A 17,719-nucleotide genomic window follows, 5' to 3' on the forward strand; every position below is an offset into this window, starting at 1 on the left:
GTCCCCTCTTCTTCATGTCTCTTCTACATCAACATGTGTCCCCTCTTCTTCATGTCTCTTCTACATCAACATGGTGTCCCCTCTTCTTCATGTCTCTTCTACATCAACATGTGTCCCCTCTTCTTCATGTCTCTTCTACATCAACATGTGTCCCCTCTTCTTCATGTCTCTTCTACATCAACATGTGTCCCCTCTTCTTCATGTCTCTTCTACATCAACATGTGTCCCCCTCTTCTTCATGTCTCTTCTACATCAACATGTGTCCCCTCTTCTTCATGTCTCTTCTACATCAACATGTGTCCCCTCTTCTTCATGTCTCTTCTACATCAACATGTGTCCCCCTCTTCTTCATGTCTCTTCTACATCAACATGTGTCCCCTCTTCTTCATGTCTCTTCTACATCAACATGTGTCCCCTCTTCTTCATGTCTCTTCTACATCAACATGTGTCCCCTCTTCTTCATGTCTCTTCTACATCAACATGTGTCCCCTCTTCTTCATGTCTCTTCTACATCAACATGTGTCCCCTCTTCTTCATGTCTCTTCTACATCAACATGTGTCCCCTCTTCTTCATGTCTCTTCTACATCAACATAGTGTCCCCCTCTTCTCCATGTCTCTTCTACATCAACATGTGTCCCTCTTCTTCATGTCTCTTCTACATCAACATGTGTCCCCTCTTCTTCATGTCTCTTCTACATCAACATGTGTCCCCTCTTCTTCATGTCTCTTCTACATCAACATGTGTCCCCTCTGTGGAAAGAGACTCTGAAAGTTTCAGGAACAAAGATTCTCTCTCTTTTTGATCCATTTTTATAAAAACCTGTCTGAAAATGAGCTGTTCAGATTTGAGCCACTTTATGATGTCATAACGATGTTTTGTCTTGAGTAACCATTAGCCAATCAGCAATCAAGGTAACCCTCCCCCACCTTATCACCTGAATCTCCTCCTAGAGCACCATTGAGTTCTTTCTAACCAAATCTCTCTCAGAGGGGCGTGGGGAGGGGCTCCTTATTTCCATCTAAAGTAACAGACAGAGAATCAGCACTTTGGAAACAGGGCTGAAACAGAGGGGATTATGGGTAATGCTGCAATGATCTGTTTGGTGTTTCAGCCAATCAGAGACAGGCTCTGTATATATCTGAGACCTGTGATATATTGATGAAAAACTGTATTATAGGAGACCTTTAATAAATCACTTCTCATCAAACCAAGAGGGTGTTGTTCTTGTTGGGGGGGCACTGTGTGTGATGTAGTCCGGGTCACATGGCCAGCGTTCGGGCTTTGTTAGCGGCCGCCTGCGCCCTCAGCACCGCCCCCTGGCTGCTCTCCCTCCTCACCAGCTGGCTGCTCTCAAACAGACCCTCGTCGCCGCCGCCGGGCCCTCCGTCCAGAAACGTCAGTATTCCTGCATTAGAGACTCCGAGTCAGATATTTCAACAAAGATTCAAGGCTTTGTCATTGTCATGTGTGCATAGCTACAGACAGTGTAGTTATGACAATGAAATGATTAGGTCACAGGCTCCTCCAACAGTGCAACACAATAATACAAATAATAGTGCAAGTAAATACAAGAAAATATTATATAAATAGTGCAGAATAGTCTATAAACAAATAATTGGAATATTGATATATGAGTTGCAAACAGATGCAAGCAGAAAGGACCAAGTACAGATTCTGACGTTGAAGGACATTCACTTTCTTTGTCTTAATTCGGTAAACTTCGCTCAGTTCACTGCATGCGATGTCGGCACCGTTTACATTTACCCAGTGTGACTTTTAACCGTGATGTGTTGTTTCAGATCGCACACCATCACAGGAAGTTACGGTCAACGCTGTTAGCTACCTAGCTAGCAACAATTATTCCGGGTAACAAATCATTACATACTGATTTTTGTCGAAGGAGCCTTTTGCAATGCTAACTTCAGGGTCAATCTACAAAAATACGCCTTCCCCCCGTACCAATCTTTAACTTGGAGCTATTAATTGCATAGTAAGATGTATTTGTCATGACATCACCTGTATAAAAACATGTTAAAGGTGGGGTAGGTAAGTTTGAGAAACCGGCTCGAGATACACTTGTTGTTATATTCCATGGAATGCTCTTAACGTCCCGATAGCAATGAATATCTGAAGTGCGTTGACAAAAAACCCATTAAAAAATGTCATCTGTGGAAGCCGTGGCGCTGTAAAAAGCACGACCAATCATCTGAGCCGGCCCGGCTAAAGTAACTGGATGGCCTACCTGCCTGTCAGCCTTCCATCTGGGCACTAACTCATCTCGTGCCTTCATTGGTCATGTGCGCGTTCGTGTGTGTTGGAGGAGGGGCTCTGTAAGGAAGTGGAAGATTTCTTCCGGCTGTGTATTTTCAAATTCTAGAGCACTCGAGCCGGTTTCTCCAAAATGACCTACCCCACCTTTAAGTTAAAGAAATAAAACCAAAAACAACTTTTAAATTCTTGTTTTGTCTGCTTTGGTATGAACTGAGTGGTCATTACATTAATTAACACTCTTTTATACAAAGTCACTTACATACATTCAATACTGTGGGCAATCCCCCCCAGGAGTAATTTGGGGTGAAGCGTCTTGCCCAGTGAGTGGGGATTGAACCAACAGATCAGCACACTACCGCACTGAGCCACAGCCTCACCAAAAAGAAACATATTGAATAACTAAGCTGAGACTTCACCTCTCGTTTGAGTTTCATCGCCTTCATCTGTTGTCTCTTGTTTGACTTCTCCTTCATATAATGGGTTTGAGTTCACTGTTATCTGAACTTGGGTTAATGTTCAACTAAGAAACTTCATAAAAGACTTTTAGGAATGACGCCCCTTCCTCTAAAAACACCACATCATCAGATCTCAGGAAGCTGGAGGAATCTTTATGATCCGTCTTTATTTTTACAAGCACAAAAATGAACCAGTTGTCAAGGTGACGCAAATAAAAACGTGTTGATTACCTCCAGAGTCTGAGAAACACACAGGGGGGGCTTCCGACCGCACAATTAACACGTCGTCTGTTTCATATTATTTAAAAGTATTTAAAGCATCAGGTATCAGAACAATGAGGGGATCTGCGACAATGTGAGAGTGACAACGAATCTCAAGACTGAATAATAAATATCCCCTTAATGTAGGAGTGACATTCAAAGATTACAACAATTACCTTTAAGGAAATATTAAAGTAATGAAATTCAAAGTCAAAGATTGAGATACTAAAATAAACATCAAGAAATGTCCTCTAATATCATCCTTATGTTACATCTCTTTTAAAATCAACATCTTTACCTGTTGCAAATTGACCAATCAGAATCGAGTATTTGTCTAAGACGTGTTATATGTTATATTATTGATTTATTATATTCATTTACTTCTAATGGCTACCTCAGAATTGTAATTACTGGCTTTTACTTTGCACCACTGCTAACCCTAAACCTGGTAGAGTATCTTAAATACTAAATAAATAGTGGTTCGGAAGCTGCATCGAACCTCAAGACCCTGCAGCGCGTCGTGAACATCGGGGCCTCACTCCCATCACTCATGGACATCTACAACACCCGCAGAGCACTCAGCATTGCTGGTGACCCCACCCATCCCTCCACCTGCCTCTTCATCCTCCACCTGCCTCTTCATCCTCCACCTGCCTCTTCATCCTCCACCTGCCTCTTCACCCTCCACCTGCCTCTTCACCCTCCACCTGCCTCTTCACCCTCCACCTGCCTCTTCATCCTCCACCTGCCTCTTCACCCTCCACCTGCCTCTTCATCCTCCACCTGCCTCTTCACCCTCCACCTGCCTCTTCATCCTCCACCTGCCTCTTCATCCTCCAGCCTTCAGGGAGAAGGGTCCGCAGCCTGGGGTCGAGCCCCACCAGACTAAAGAACAGTTTCTTACACCAGGCTGTCAGGAGGCTGAACTCTCTCCTCCCTCCCTCCCCTCTCACCTCTCTCTCTCCCCTCTCTCCCCTCTCTCCCCTCTCTCTCCCCTCTCTCTCCCCTCTCTCCCTCTCTCCCCTCTCTCCCTCATCTCCTCTCCCTCTCCCTCTTCTCCTCTCTCCCCTCCCTCCCCTCTCCCCTCCCTCCCCTCCCCTCGCCTCCCCTCCCTCCACCTCTCCTCATCCCCTCTCTCCCTCTCTCCCCTCCCCCCTCTCTCTCACCTCTCTCCCCTCCCGTCCCTCTCCCCCTCTCTCGACCTCTCCCTCGCGCCCTCTCACCCTCCTCCCTCCCTCCCTCTGCACCCCTCTCAAACCGTCACCCCTCTCAACCCCCTCCTCACCCATCCCTCCCTCTCTCCCTCTCTCACCCCTCCATCCCCCCGCCCCTTCTCTCACCCCTCCCTCCCCTCTCTCCCCTCTCACCCCTCCCTCCCCTCTCTCCCCCCCCTGCCCCCACTAGACTATAACCCCCCACACAATCAGACACTCAATTCCAGCACACATGTTTACGCTGCTATGGGCAATCTGCAATAAATGCACATTTTACGGACAATCTTGCACCAAAGATATTGAAGTGACTGTTATTTTGTATATATTGATTGTTGTGTTTTTTTTATTTTAATGTGTGCATATGTGTTGATTGTGAATATAGGATATACATACTTTATACACATTTTTATACATATCTGTATACTGTATAATTTTACATTCAGGATTGTTGGAAACGTCATTTCGATCTCTGTCTGTACACAAACTGAGTAAGATTGACATTAAAGTTGAATTTGACTTTGACTAAAGAAGAACTTTCTGATAAGATTTATTCATTTGTTTGTTAATTTTGACGGGGACAGTGCACTAAATGAACATTAGCATAAAATATATGATGTATTTTGTAAATATAATTAAGTCTCAAGGCAGGTCACAAACACAGAAACATAACTATAGGCGTTTTCACACCGGAGTACTTTTCCCCTTTAGTTCCGATAGTTCCTGGGATTTTATGTTCACACCAAAAAGAGAACTTAGTTCATGAGAACTTTTACCCCCATTTTTAGTGCCTGCTAGAGGTGGTACTTTCCTGGGGAGAAAAAAGTTCCAATTTCTGATTGGCTGGGCGAACCACGCCCCGTAAAACAAAAAAAGTTTTGTGAAGCCGCCATTGTATTTGCTGGCATTAGCATTATTAGCATTAGCCCCGCGCTCCAACGCAGAGAGACTAACTTATGGCAACACAAAAGAAAACATGGGAGCGGTGGAGATGAGGAGGTGTCGGCGTTCTGGCGATTTACTCGGAAGGCTTCAGTAGAAGCTGCTGGGAGTCCCAGCAGCTTCTACTGAAGCCAGTCTCCAACTCCGGGGACTTCCGGCCGGGGACTTTGGGCGGCAGTATACGCCGTGAAGTGGTTTGCGGCCTGCCAGTAAACCCAAAGCAGAAGAAGAAGAAGTGACGTCAGCGGCTTCATTTGCGTAATCTTCACTCAGGGAACTTATTCCTTTGTGAACGCGATCGGCTCTTAGTTCCATGGGGGAACTAAGAGCTGGGAACTAAGAGCTGGGAACTAAGTGCTGGGAACTAAGAGCTGGGAACTAAGTGCTGGGAACTAAGAGCTGGGAACTAAGTGCTGGGAACTAAGTACGGCAAAGTACTCGGTATGAAAGCGGCTAAAGTCTCAATTTACAAATACAAACATACAACACACAAGTGACTACATGTCAAATAAATAATTGAGTAGTGATTTCTTACCGTATCCGTCCACACAGCCGCTTTTAAACTCGCCCTCGAACCTCATCCCGTCGAAGCACGTGAAGACGCCGGCGCCTTGAAATTTACCCTGCACAAATTCACCTTCATACCTACAAATAAAACATCAACAGAAAAAACAAATACATGAAATGTCTCGCCTCAAATCTGTTGTGTACCGATTAGTGTTAAATAGGAAGGCTAACGACCCAGTGTTGAAACAGTTGAGCCAAAACCAAAAAGCTGCTAACTTTTCTTTGTATTTATTAATAAAATAGACTTAAGGTTAACTAAAGTCACTCTTAACTGCCTTCTTTTGTGGGGAATCATTAAACATAACTCAATCATTTATCAAACAGAAACACCAAGAGTTATTTAAGAGACGACTATATGATTTTTGCTTTTACGAATTTAATTATATCTCCGATTCAGAGTCAGATAAACTAAATATTTTAAGACGTTAGCATGGGCTTTTCAGTTTACGGTTAATTATCAGTAGCAGCATTATCAGGAGTTTAAAATAGAATAGAACATATCTATATTGTCATCATACAAAGTATAACGACATTTCTTTGGCGACTCTCACTGCAGTAAACAATAGACACAATAAATAAATAAGAGTTTCAGACTGATGCTGTACCTTTTCTTTCCTCCTGCAAACAGCTAGGGAATTTGCAGCAATGAAGCTCAGCGCAAGTTCAACCAGGAAGACTGGTTTACTCATTAATTTACTATTTCCATGTTACTACTCTCTCTCTCCTCTCAATAAGTGATCGGGGGCGTCACTCTCCAGCTTAACCAATCACTTCGCTCTATTCTCACAAGCCTATCATAGCGCTCCGCTAACTCTTTTAAATCAGCTCTTCCCTCTGACAGCTGCCATTTCAGGTGACTCGACGCAACCCTCCTCCACCCCTTTTCACCTCCTGTCCCTCTGAATCCGGGTCAAGCCAAGCTCCTCCCCTTCAGACCGACCCCAACTATCCATTCACCACCACCAGGGTCAAGCTAAGCCACTCCCCTTCAGACCGACCCCAACTATCCATTCTCCACCACCAGGGTCAAGCTAAGCCCCTCCCCTTCAGACCGACCCCAACTATCCATTCACCACCACCAGGGTCAAGCTAAGCCCCTCCCCTTCAGACCGACCCCAACTATCTATTTACCACCACCAGGGTCAAGCTAAGCCCCTCCCCTTCAGACCGACCCCAACTATCTATTCACCACCACCAGGGTCAAGCTAAGCCCCTCCCCTTCAGACCGACCCCAACTATCCATTCACCACCACCAGGGTCAAGCTAAGCCCCTCCCCTTCACACCGACCCCCAACTATCTATTTACCACCACCAGGGTCAAGCTAAGCCCCTCCCCTTCAGACCGACCCCAACTATCCATTCACCACCACCAGGGTCAAGCTAAGCCCCTCCCCTTCAGACCGACCCCAACTATCCATTCAGCACCACCAGGGTCAAGCTAAGCCCCTCCCCTTCAGACCGAACCCAACTATCCATTCACCACCACCAGGGTCAAGCTAAGCCACTCCCCTTCAGACCGATCCCAACTATCCATTCACCACCACCAGGGTCAAGCTAAGCCCCTCCCCTTCAGACCGACCCCAACTATCTGTTCACCACTACCAGGGTCAAGCTAAGCCACACCTCTTCAGACCGACCCCAACCATCCATTCACCACCACCAGGGTCAAGCTAAGCCACACCTCTTCAGACCGACCCCAACCATCCATTCACCACCACCAGGGTCAAGCTAAGCCACTCCCCTTCAGACCGACCCCAACTATAGATTCACCACCACCAGTGTATAGACCCCGGGGCGTTTCATCGGATTGGTTCTCCCCTCCCGAATTATACTCCCGCACAACGGGGCCTAATCGCCAAAACACACATCTTTGAAACCAACTTGTTTTTTTACCAAGCAGTCATCAATGTATTCATACCCCCTCGTTATTAGGAGTTTTCAGTTTCACAGTTTAAAAAACAGCTGAGACAAAAAACTGTGAGAAATATTTACATACCCAGCATGAATAACATGTGCCATCGCTCCAATGTCAAACAGCCTCACACTGACAAAAGACTGAAGTGCCAGGAGCAGAACAAGAGCTCAAAACATCGACAAGATAAAACATTGAATTCCATCAAACGGATTACTTGGAGCCACAGATGGGGTGAGGCGGATACAAAGAGCCAAAGACATTCAACCGCTTTGACTTCTCCCATCCAGATAAAAGAAGATTTTGATTTAGTTCAACAAAATATTTGTCACCTGGAATATGTAACTTCTGTGAAAAGCAACAATCTTTTAAGAGCTTCTTTTCAAAGTCCAAGGATAGCAACTTTTGTTTCTGAAAAGACACAAAATATTCATTTAAATTGATGTTTTAATATTTCCAAAGCCCCGAATAATTGTTTTTTAAGTTAGGCCCTGAACACGTCATCTGCTGCACTTGAACGTTGTACCTGCGCTTCACAAATAATACAAATCTCTGCAGACTGATTTTGTTCACAGGTCACACTTCAATTAAGTTATTTCTCCTCGTGAAGAAATGAAGAAATGAAGCAGATGTTTCCGTCTGCTCTGGAATGAAGTACTTCAAAAACAATTTGTCTTTGAAAATGCTCTGATGAAAATATGTAAGCAAATATTCAGAAGTTAGAGAAGACTTAGTTTCATTCATCGAAGAATTAATGGTAATATTTCTTTATTTGTTTATTTCCTAACACTCAAGATCTTTCTGAGACTAAGGAACCAAGACTAAGGTTAACTAAAGTCTTTACTGCCTTCTTTTGTGGGAAATCATTCAACATAATTCAATCCGTTATCAAACAGAAACACAGAATATTATACGTTTTTTTAAGAGACGACTATATGATATTTGCTTTTTCCTACTTTAATTATATCTCGGTTTTTGAACTTTGAGTCAGATAAAACACAATATTTTAAGACCTTACCTTGGACATTCTGGTTCATTATTTAATTGTCAGGAGTTTCAGACTGATACTGAGTTCATGAAGTTGAAGCCAAATGTGTAGAAATTACTTTGGAGATAATCGGAAAATATTTGGCAACTATTTTGCTAATTGTTTACATTATTAAAGCAAAAATAGCAAAACTATAGGCGCTTTCACACCGGAGTACTTTTCCCAGTATAGTTCCGACAGAGTTCCGAAAATGTGCGTTCACACCAAAACAATTCTGGGAACTAGAACTTAGTTCATGAACCTTTTCACCCCCTTTTCCGTCCCTGCTAGAGAGCAGGAACTTTCGTGGGAGAAAAAGGTTCCCATTTCTGATTGGCTGTGCGGATTGCAAACCACGCCCCGTAAAACTCCCAAAAAGTTTTGTGAAGCCGCCATTTTATTTTCCTCACATTAGCATTATTAGCATTAGCCCAGCGCACAAACGCAGAGAGACTAACTTATGGCAACACAAAATAAAACATGGAGGCGGTGGAGATGAGGAGGTGTCTGCGTTCTGGCGATTTACTCGGAAGGCTTCAACTCCGGAGACTTCCGGCCGGGTACTTCGGGTGTCAGTATACGCCGTGAAGTTGTTTGCGGCCTGCCAGTAAACCCAAAGCAGAAGAAGTGACGTCAGCGGCTTCATTTGAACTAAAGAGTTCTGATGAACTAAGTACGGCAAAGTACTTGGTGTGAAAGCGCCTAATGCAAAAAAGCCTGTAATTAGAACGTATGGTAAGAGGAGGGTTTGTTGCTTTCTCTGTCATATATCATTGTTAATTAAATATGTTTTAGGCTTTATACTTAAACTATTACAAAAAGGTATTTTTAAGAGCTTGCCTCAGCTTAAGATATTTTCTTTTCTCAATTTGTTTACATTTCAGACTAAGTGATTAATCATAATCGATGAAAAATACATTTCGAGTGCCAAGTTTTGCCAGACAACATCCTGCCAGGTAATTTTAACAATATTAAAGTAACTTAATTTACATCAAATGAAACTCTGATGGAATGAAAACCCAGATGAGGTTGAAGAGGTATTTAGGCACAGTGTCATTAGGTCAAGCTTTTAGATAATGCTCAAAGGCAGCGGTTCCAAACCTTTTTCAACTCAGGACCCACTTAAGAATTTAAATAATGTTTGTGGCCCACATTCAACCATAAACAATACAGAGGCTAAATAGAGTTCTGATTGGTCAATTCAGAACATGTGACACGTTGTAAATCCAGTAGAACAGACCGCTGTCAAGGACTGTAATGACCGTTGCTAAGGAGGCTCAAGAAAGAGAAAGGAATGGAGGTTCAAATAAAATAAAATCTTAATAATGAAAATGTTTCCACACAAATCATAATGTTTGCAAATTATTTGGCGGCCCACAGGCTGGGAACCGATGCCCTAAAGAGTGCTTTAACTTTAAAGGTCAAAGGTCAGGGTGACAGGAAGTGAAAGACAGACCTGGATCCGTCGGGGAAGACCAGCATCCCGCAGCCATTGAAGAGCCCGTTCTCAAACTGTCCAGTGTAACACGTCCCATCGCTGAAGGTCAGCTGACCCAGGCCGTGACGCAGACCTGAGGAAACACACACACACACACACACAGATCACTTTAGTTTAAATTATCGGATTAAGTGGAAAGGCGATTTTGATTTAATGACACAAAATATAACTAAAGTTCAACATAATATTCTCATAAAAACTCGTCACCTGGAATATGTAACTGCTGTGAAAAGCAAACATTTTATAAGAGCCTCTTTGCAAAGTCCAAAGACAGAAACTATTGATACTGAAAAGACTTATTTTCTGCTAAATATTCATTTAAAATGATGTTTTAATATTTCCAAAGCCCCTGAATAATAATAAGTGAGTTGGTTTTTAAGTCCTGAACATGTCCTCTGCTGCACAGATTAGGTTTCCAATAAATCAACATGTTCTTCAAGGTTCTGCAGAAATTAATGTTTTTGGAAACTGGTGAATTTTAAGAGATGACGGCATCGTTTCCTTAATTTAAAGGTTCGACATCAAAGAGGGAAGATATACTTCTGTAATATAATGACATCACTAGGTAACACTTGCACTTATATTGGCTAGCGCTGCAACACATTCTACATGATAGGCTTAATAAAACAAATGTGAATAAAATTAGGGTGGGTCTTGATGGCAGCATTATTATAATCTTCAACATGTTAGGCTTTAACTTCAGAAGTCATAATGTGCTAACGGACAAAAGGTGAGTTGCTCTTGTTCGTTTTGCCCACAGAGGTGAGACCCCCCTTAAAGGTCCCTTATCATCCTGTTTATCATCAACATATCACAGGTCTCAGATATATACAGAACCTGTCTCTGATTGGCTGAAACACCAAACAGATCACAATCCCCTCTGTTTCAGCCCTGTTTCCAAAGTGCTGATTCTCTGTCTGTTACTTTAGATGAAAATAAGGAGCCCCTCCCCACGCCCCTCTGAGAGAGATTTGGTTACAAAGAACTCAATGGTGCTCTCGGAGGAGATTCAGGTGATAAGGGGGGGGGGGGTTACCTTGGTTGCTGATTGGCTAATGGTTACACAAGACAAGACATCGTTATGACATCATAAAGTGGCCAAAATCTGATCAGCTCATTTTCAGACAGGTTTTTATAGAAATGGATCAAAAAGAGAGAGAATCTTTGTTCCTGAAACTTTCAGAGTCTCTTTCCACAGAGGGGACACATGTTGATGTAGAAGAGACATGAAGAAGAGGGGACACATGTTGATGTAGAAGAGACATGAAGAAGAGGGGACACATGTTGATGTAGAAGAGACATGAAGAAGAGGGGACACACTGTTGATGTAGAAGAGACATGAAGAAGAGGGGACACATGTTGATGTAGAAGAGACATGAAGAAGAGGGGACACATGTTGATGTAGAAGAGACATGAGAAGAGGGGACACATGTTGATGTAGAAGAGACATGAAGAAGAGGGGACACATGTTGATGTAGAAGAGACATGAGGAAGAGGGGACACATGTTGATGTAGAAGAGACATGAAGAAGAGGGGACACATGTTGATGTAGAAGAGACATGAAGAAGAGGGGACAACATGTTGATGTAGAAGAGACATGAAGAAGAGGGGACACATGTTGATGTAGAAGAGACATGAAGAAGAGGGGACACATGTTGATGTAGAAGAGACAGGAAGAAGAGGGGGACACATGTTGATGTAGAAGAGACATGAAGAAGAGTGGACACATGTTGATGTAGAAGAGACATGAAGAAGAGGGGACACATGTTGATGTAGAAGAGACATGAAGAAGAGGGGACACATGTTGATGTAGAAGAGACATGAAGAAGAGGGGACACATGTTGATGTAGAAGAGACATGAAGAAGAGGGGACACATGTTGATGTAGAAGAGACATGAAGAAGAGGGGACACATGTTGATGTAGAAGAGACATGAAGAAGAGGGGGACACATGTTGATGTAGAAGAGACATGAAGAAGAGGGGACACATGTTGATGTAGAAGAGACATGAAGAAGAGGGGACACATGTTGATGTAGAAGAGACATGAAGAAGAGGGGACACATGTTGATGTAGAAGAGACATGAAGAAGAGGGGACACGTGTTGATGTAGAAGAGACATGAAGAAGAGGGGACACATGTTGATGTAGAAGAGACATGAAGAAGAGGATTTTGCACAATAGGTGACCTTTCAAGATGCGACAAATCTCCAGGTTCAGGAGGCTTGAGGAGACAGGAGGGAAATAGACGAGTGTTTCTCTTTGCCAACTTCTATTAGTAGGCCCGGTGGGATTTAGCAGACTAACTGGATGTGTGGCACAGTTGGACACTGAGGAGGTCCCGGGTTTCTCCAGAAGCTTCACGCGACTAAATGGATTTACTGTGAGCTCGCCAAGTGGCATGAAACTAGTGGAAAGGGTCGGGGGATTCCTTACAGAGGATTGGGATTTGCTTAGTGAGTGTTGCTACCAGCTAATGGCAAAGTTCATTAGGCATCCATCTGTCAGGCTGCTTAATGTGCTGCCTAATCTCAGCAGGGTTTTCACGGGAGATGTGGAGAAGAGATTTGGAGATCTGGAGCTCTATATGGAGCGGTGAAGATAGGCGTGTTTATGCAGGCAGAAGTTATCATTGCGAGGGCCAGCTGACAAAAAGCCAATGAGACTTCTCCATTGGATTTTGTTGATATTGCAGAAAAAAAGACTGGCCAGATTTGAACGCCACTTTTTGACGTAAAAAGCGAATGTTTGGGTATAAAGGAACTACAGCACGGTCACATGACTTCACTTCATCACCGCTAGTCATCTTATTTAGACACTTGTTGGCATCCTCTGTTTTGTGAATTAAACTCACCGGTGGGGTATTGAGGTACTGACGTAGTTTATGTCGTAGAACAAAATGTTAAAATCTCTTCCACTTGTGTCTTATTTCTGGCTTCTAACCAAAACAAGGTTAAAAAAATCCTGATGATTGAATTTAATTGAATAGTGTACTGTTTCAAATCATTCGAGATTAAATCTGGGTTTGGAACAGTTTGATAGCAAGACGTTACTTTGGACTTTGGGTCATTGTGATGCCTGGTTTATTATTCTATAGGCCTTACAATGATTGGTTAATCATTAAAACAAATCTAACTGCTACTGAGTGCATGAAGTTGGAGCCTAATGCGAAAGAATAACTTCATTTAATTATTTGTCAAAGAGTCTGCAGTCCACAAACGCCAAGAGTCCTCAATCGAGCGTTAGAGGAGTATCAAAGTATGACTGATGTCCTAAATGAAATCAAGAAGCGAGAGTGAAAGCGCTTAACGGACCGCTCCGATGCCAACAGTTTGCTTTTTTCTGAAGGGACAGATTATCAGCAGTAAGGGACAGTCATTTCCTCTTGGATTTGATCCCTGCAGACAGACTCTAATCCGTCTCTCAGCTTTTTTGTAACGCCGTGTCGGGTCGAGCTCTCCGGCTAATTACGGTTTAGCTGAATTTGTCCAGCTTTTATGTCAATCAATAGCGGAAATGCATAGATGTTAAACGACTGTGCAGTGGGGCAAATGGCCTCCGACTGGCTGCTCTGGAGCTACTTCCTGCAACCCGATTCCTTCAAGCAGCGCACCGCTGAATTATTCATGTGACACCGAAGACCTCAGAGCAACACACCGCTGCATGTTTGTGTGCAAACAGTGAGTTCACATGCATGGACGCAGAGACGCACCATCAAACTGTGTTTATTACTCCAAACACACACACAGTTAGATATTACACGGTGAAGTCTGAGTGACATGGACATTTTAAAGAAAAAAAACACATCCATTTTAAAAGGGTTTGTTCCATGCAACTAAATATGTTCCAAGGGGAACTTCAGCTCTGTTTACACAGCTGGGGAGATACTTCATTTGAGTTTTTTACAGCAGGTAGAAAACACTTTTTACAAGTAAGTAAGGAGAGCCAACTAAAAGGGAGTCATTTCCTATGTCTGTGTGTATTTTCAGGTTTAACAATTGTATATAGTGTCTCTACTTTAAAGAGTCCTCTCCTGCTGATGTTCAGGTGTATATCAGTATGTAGTGTCTCTACTTTAAAGAGTCCTCTCCTGCTGATGTTCAGGTGTATATCAGTATGTAGTGTCTCTACTTTAAAGAGTCCTCTCCTGCTGATGTTCAGGTGTATATCAGTATATAGTGTCTCTACTTTAAAGAGTCCTCTCCTGCTGATGTTCAGGTGTATATCAGTATGTAGGGTCTCTACTTTAAAGAGTCCTCTCCTGCTGATGTTCAGGTGTATATCAGTATGTAGTGTCTCTACTTTAAAGAGTCCTCTCCTGCTGATGTTCAGGTGTATATCAGTATGTAGTGTCTCTACTTTAAAGAGTCCTCTCCTGCTGATGTTCAGGTGTATATCAGTGTGTATTGTCTCTACTTTAAAGAGTGCTCTCCTGCTGATGTTCAGGTGTATATCAGTATGTAGTGTCTCTACTTTAAAGAGTCCTCTCCTGCTGATGTTCAGGTGTATATCAGTATGTAGTGTCTCTACTTTAAAGAGTGCTCTCCTGCTGATGTTCAGGTGTATATCAGTGTGTATTGTCTACTTTAAAGAGTGCTCTCCTGCTGATGTTCAGGTGTATATCAGAATGTAGTGTCTCTACTTTAAAGAGTCCTCTCCTGCTGATGTTCAGGTGTATATCAGTATGTAGTGTCTCTACTTTAAAGAGTCCTCTCCTGCTGATGTTCAGGTGTATATCAGTATGTAGTGTCTCTACTTTAAAGAGTCCTCTCCTGCTGATGTTCAGGTGTCTATCAGTATGTAGTGTCTCTACTTTAAAGAGTCCTCTCCTGCTGATGTTCAGGTGTATATCAGTATGTAGTGTCTCTACTTTAAAGAGTCCTCTCCTGCTGATGTTCAGGTGTATATCAGGATGTAGTGTCTCTACTTTAAAGAGTCCTCTCCTGCTGATGTTCAGGTGTATATCAGTATGTAGTGTCTCTACTTTAAAGAGTCCTCTCCTGCTGATGTTCAGGTGTATATCAGTATGTAGTGTCTCTACTTTAAAGAGTCCTCTCCTGCTGATGTTCAGGTGTATATCAGTATGTAGTGTCTCTACTTTAAAGAGTCCTCTCCTGCTGATGTTCAGGTGTATATCAGTGTGTAGTGTCTCTACTTTAAAGAGTCCTCTCCTGCTGATGTTCAGGTGTATATCAGTATGTAGTGTCTCTACTTTAAAGAGTCCTCTCCTGCTGATGTTCAGGTGTATATCAGTATGTAGTGTCTCTACTTTAAAGAGTCCTCTCCTGCTGATGTTCAGGTGTATATCAGTATGTAGTGTCTCTACTTTAAAGAGTCCTCTCCTGCTGATGTTCAGGTGTATATCAGTATGTAGTGTATCTACTTTAAAGAGTTCTCTCCTGCTGATGTTCAGGTGTATATCAGTATGTAGTGTCTCTACTTTAAAGAGTCCTCTCCTGCTGATGTTCAGGTGTATATCAGTATGTAGTGTCTCTACTTTAAAGAGTCCTCTCCTGCTGATGTTCAGGTGTATATCAGTATGTAGTGTCTCTACTTTAAAGAGTCCTCTCCTGCTGATGTTCAGGTGTATATCAGTATGTAGTGTATCTACTTTAAAGAGTCCTCTCCTGCTGATGTTCAGGTGTATATCAGTATGTAGTGTCTCTACTTTAAAGAGTCCTCTCCTGCTGATGTTCAGGTGTATATCAGTGTGTAGTGTCTCTACTTTAAAGAGTCCTCTCCTGCTGATGTTCAGGTGTATATCAGTATGTAGTGTCTCTACTTTAAAGAGTCCTCTCCTGCTGATGTTCAGGTGTATATCAGTATGTAGTGTCTCTACTTTAAAGAGTCCTCTCCTGCTGATGTTCAGGTGTATATCAGTATGTAGTATCTCTACTTTAAAGAGTCCTCTCCTGCTGATGTTCAGGTGTATATCAGTATGTAGTGTCTCTACTTTAAAGAGTCCTCTCCTGCTGATGTTCAGGTGTATATCAGTATGTAGTGTCTCTACTTTAAAGAGTCCTCTCCTGCTGATGTTCAGGTGTATATCAGTATGTAGTGTCTCTACTTTAAAGAGTCCTCTCCTGCTGATGTTCAGGTGTATATCAGTATTTAGTGTCTCTACTTTAAAGAGTCCTCTCCTGCTGATGATCAGGTTCATATCAGTATGTAGTGTCTCTACTTTAAAGAGTCCTCTCCTGCTGATGTTCAGGTGTATATCAGTATGTAGTGTCTCTACTTTAAAGAGTCCTCTCCTGCTGATGTTCAGGTGTATATCAGTATGTAGTGTCTCTACTTTAAAGAGTCCTCTTTTGCTGATGTTCAGGTGTATATCAGTATGTAGTGTCTCTACTTTAAAGAGTCCTCTCCTGCTGATGTTCAGGTGTATATCAGTATGTAGTGTCTCTACTTTAAAGAGTCCTCTCCTGCTGATGTTCAGGTGTATATCAGTATGTAGTGTATCTACTTTAAAGAGTTCTCTCCTGCTGATGTTCAGGTGTATATCAGTATGTAGTGTCTCTACTTTAAAGAGTCCTCTCCTGCTGATGTTCAGGTGTATATCAGTATGTAGTGTCTCTACTTTAAAGAGTCCTCTCCTGCTGATGTTCAGGTGTATATCAGTATGTAGTGTCTCTACTTTAAAGAGTCCTCTCCTGCTGATGTTCAGGTGTATATCAGTATGTAGTGTATCTACTTTAAAGAGTCCTCTCCTGCTGATGTTCAGGTGTATATCAGTATGTAGTGTCTCTACTTTAAAGAGTCCTCTCCTGCTGATGTTCAGGTGTATATCAGTGTGTAGTGTCTCTACTTTAAAGAGTCCTCTCCTGCTGATGTTCAGGTGTATATCAGTATGTAGTGTCTCTACTTTAAAGAGTCCTCTCCTGCTGATGTTCAGGTGTATATCAGTATGTAGTGTCTCTACTTTAAAGAGTCCTCTCCTGCTGATGTTCAGGTGTATATCAGTATGTAGTATCTCTACTTTAAAGAGTCCTCTCCTGCTGATGTTCAGGTGTATATCAGTATGTAGTGTCTCTACTTTAAAGAGTCCTCTCCTGCTGATGTTCAGGTGTATATCAGTATGTAGTGTCTCTACTTTAAAGAGTCCTCTCCTGCTGATGTTCAGGTGTATATCAGTATGTAGTGTCTCTACTTTAAAGAGTCCTCTCCTGCTGATGTTCAGGTGTATATCAGTATTTAGTGTCTCTACTTTAAAGAGTCCTCTCCTGCTGATGATCAGGTTCATATCAGTATGTAGTGTCTCTACTTTAAAGAGTCCTCTCCTGCTGATGTTCAGGTGTATATCAGTATGTAGTGTCTCTACTTTAAAGAGTCCTCTTCTGCTGATGTTCAGGTGTATATCAGTATGTAGTTGTCTCTACTTTAAAGAGTCCTCTCCTGCTGATGTTCAGGTGTATATCAGTATGTAGTGTCTCTACTTTAAAGAGTCCTCTCCTGCTGATGTTCAGGTGTATATCAGTATGTAGTGTCTCTACTTTAAAGAGTCCTCTCCTGCTGATGTTCAGGTGTATATCAGTATGTAGTCTCTCTACTGGGACATGTCTCCATGCTTTAATGTT

The 17,719-nt window shown here is 42.6% G+C and overlaps 1 protein-coding gene across 1 annotated transcript in view; it reads right to left on the reverse strand.

The window, feature by feature from the left end:
- Window positions 1-945: 945 nt before the first annotated feature.
- Window positions 946-17,719, reverse strand: part of LOC117533382 (MORN repeat-containing protein 4-like) — a 25,247-nt gene continuing 8,473 nt past the window's right edge. Inside the window, exons 3-5 of the mRNA XM_034197080.1 lie at window positions 10,105-10,219; window positions 5,678-5,787; window positions 946-1,407 (exon numbers count right to left, since the gene is read on the reverse strand). Coding sequence (XP_034052971.1) covers window positions 1,262-1,407; window positions 5,678-5,787; window positions 10,105-10,219 — 371 coding nt within the window. The 3' untranslated portion in view covers window positions 946-1,261. The remainder of the gene's footprint in view (window positions 1,408-5,677; window positions 5,788-10,104; window positions 10,220-17,719) is intronic.

This window comes from Gymnodraco acuticeps, unplaced genomic scaffold, assembly GCF_902827175.1.
Source record: "Gymnodraco acuticeps unplaced genomic scaffold, fGymAcu1.1, whole genome shotgun sequence".
Lineage (NCBI taxonomy): Eukaryota > Metazoa > Chordata > Actinopteri > Perciformes > Bathydraconidae > Gymnodraco > Gymnodraco acuticeps.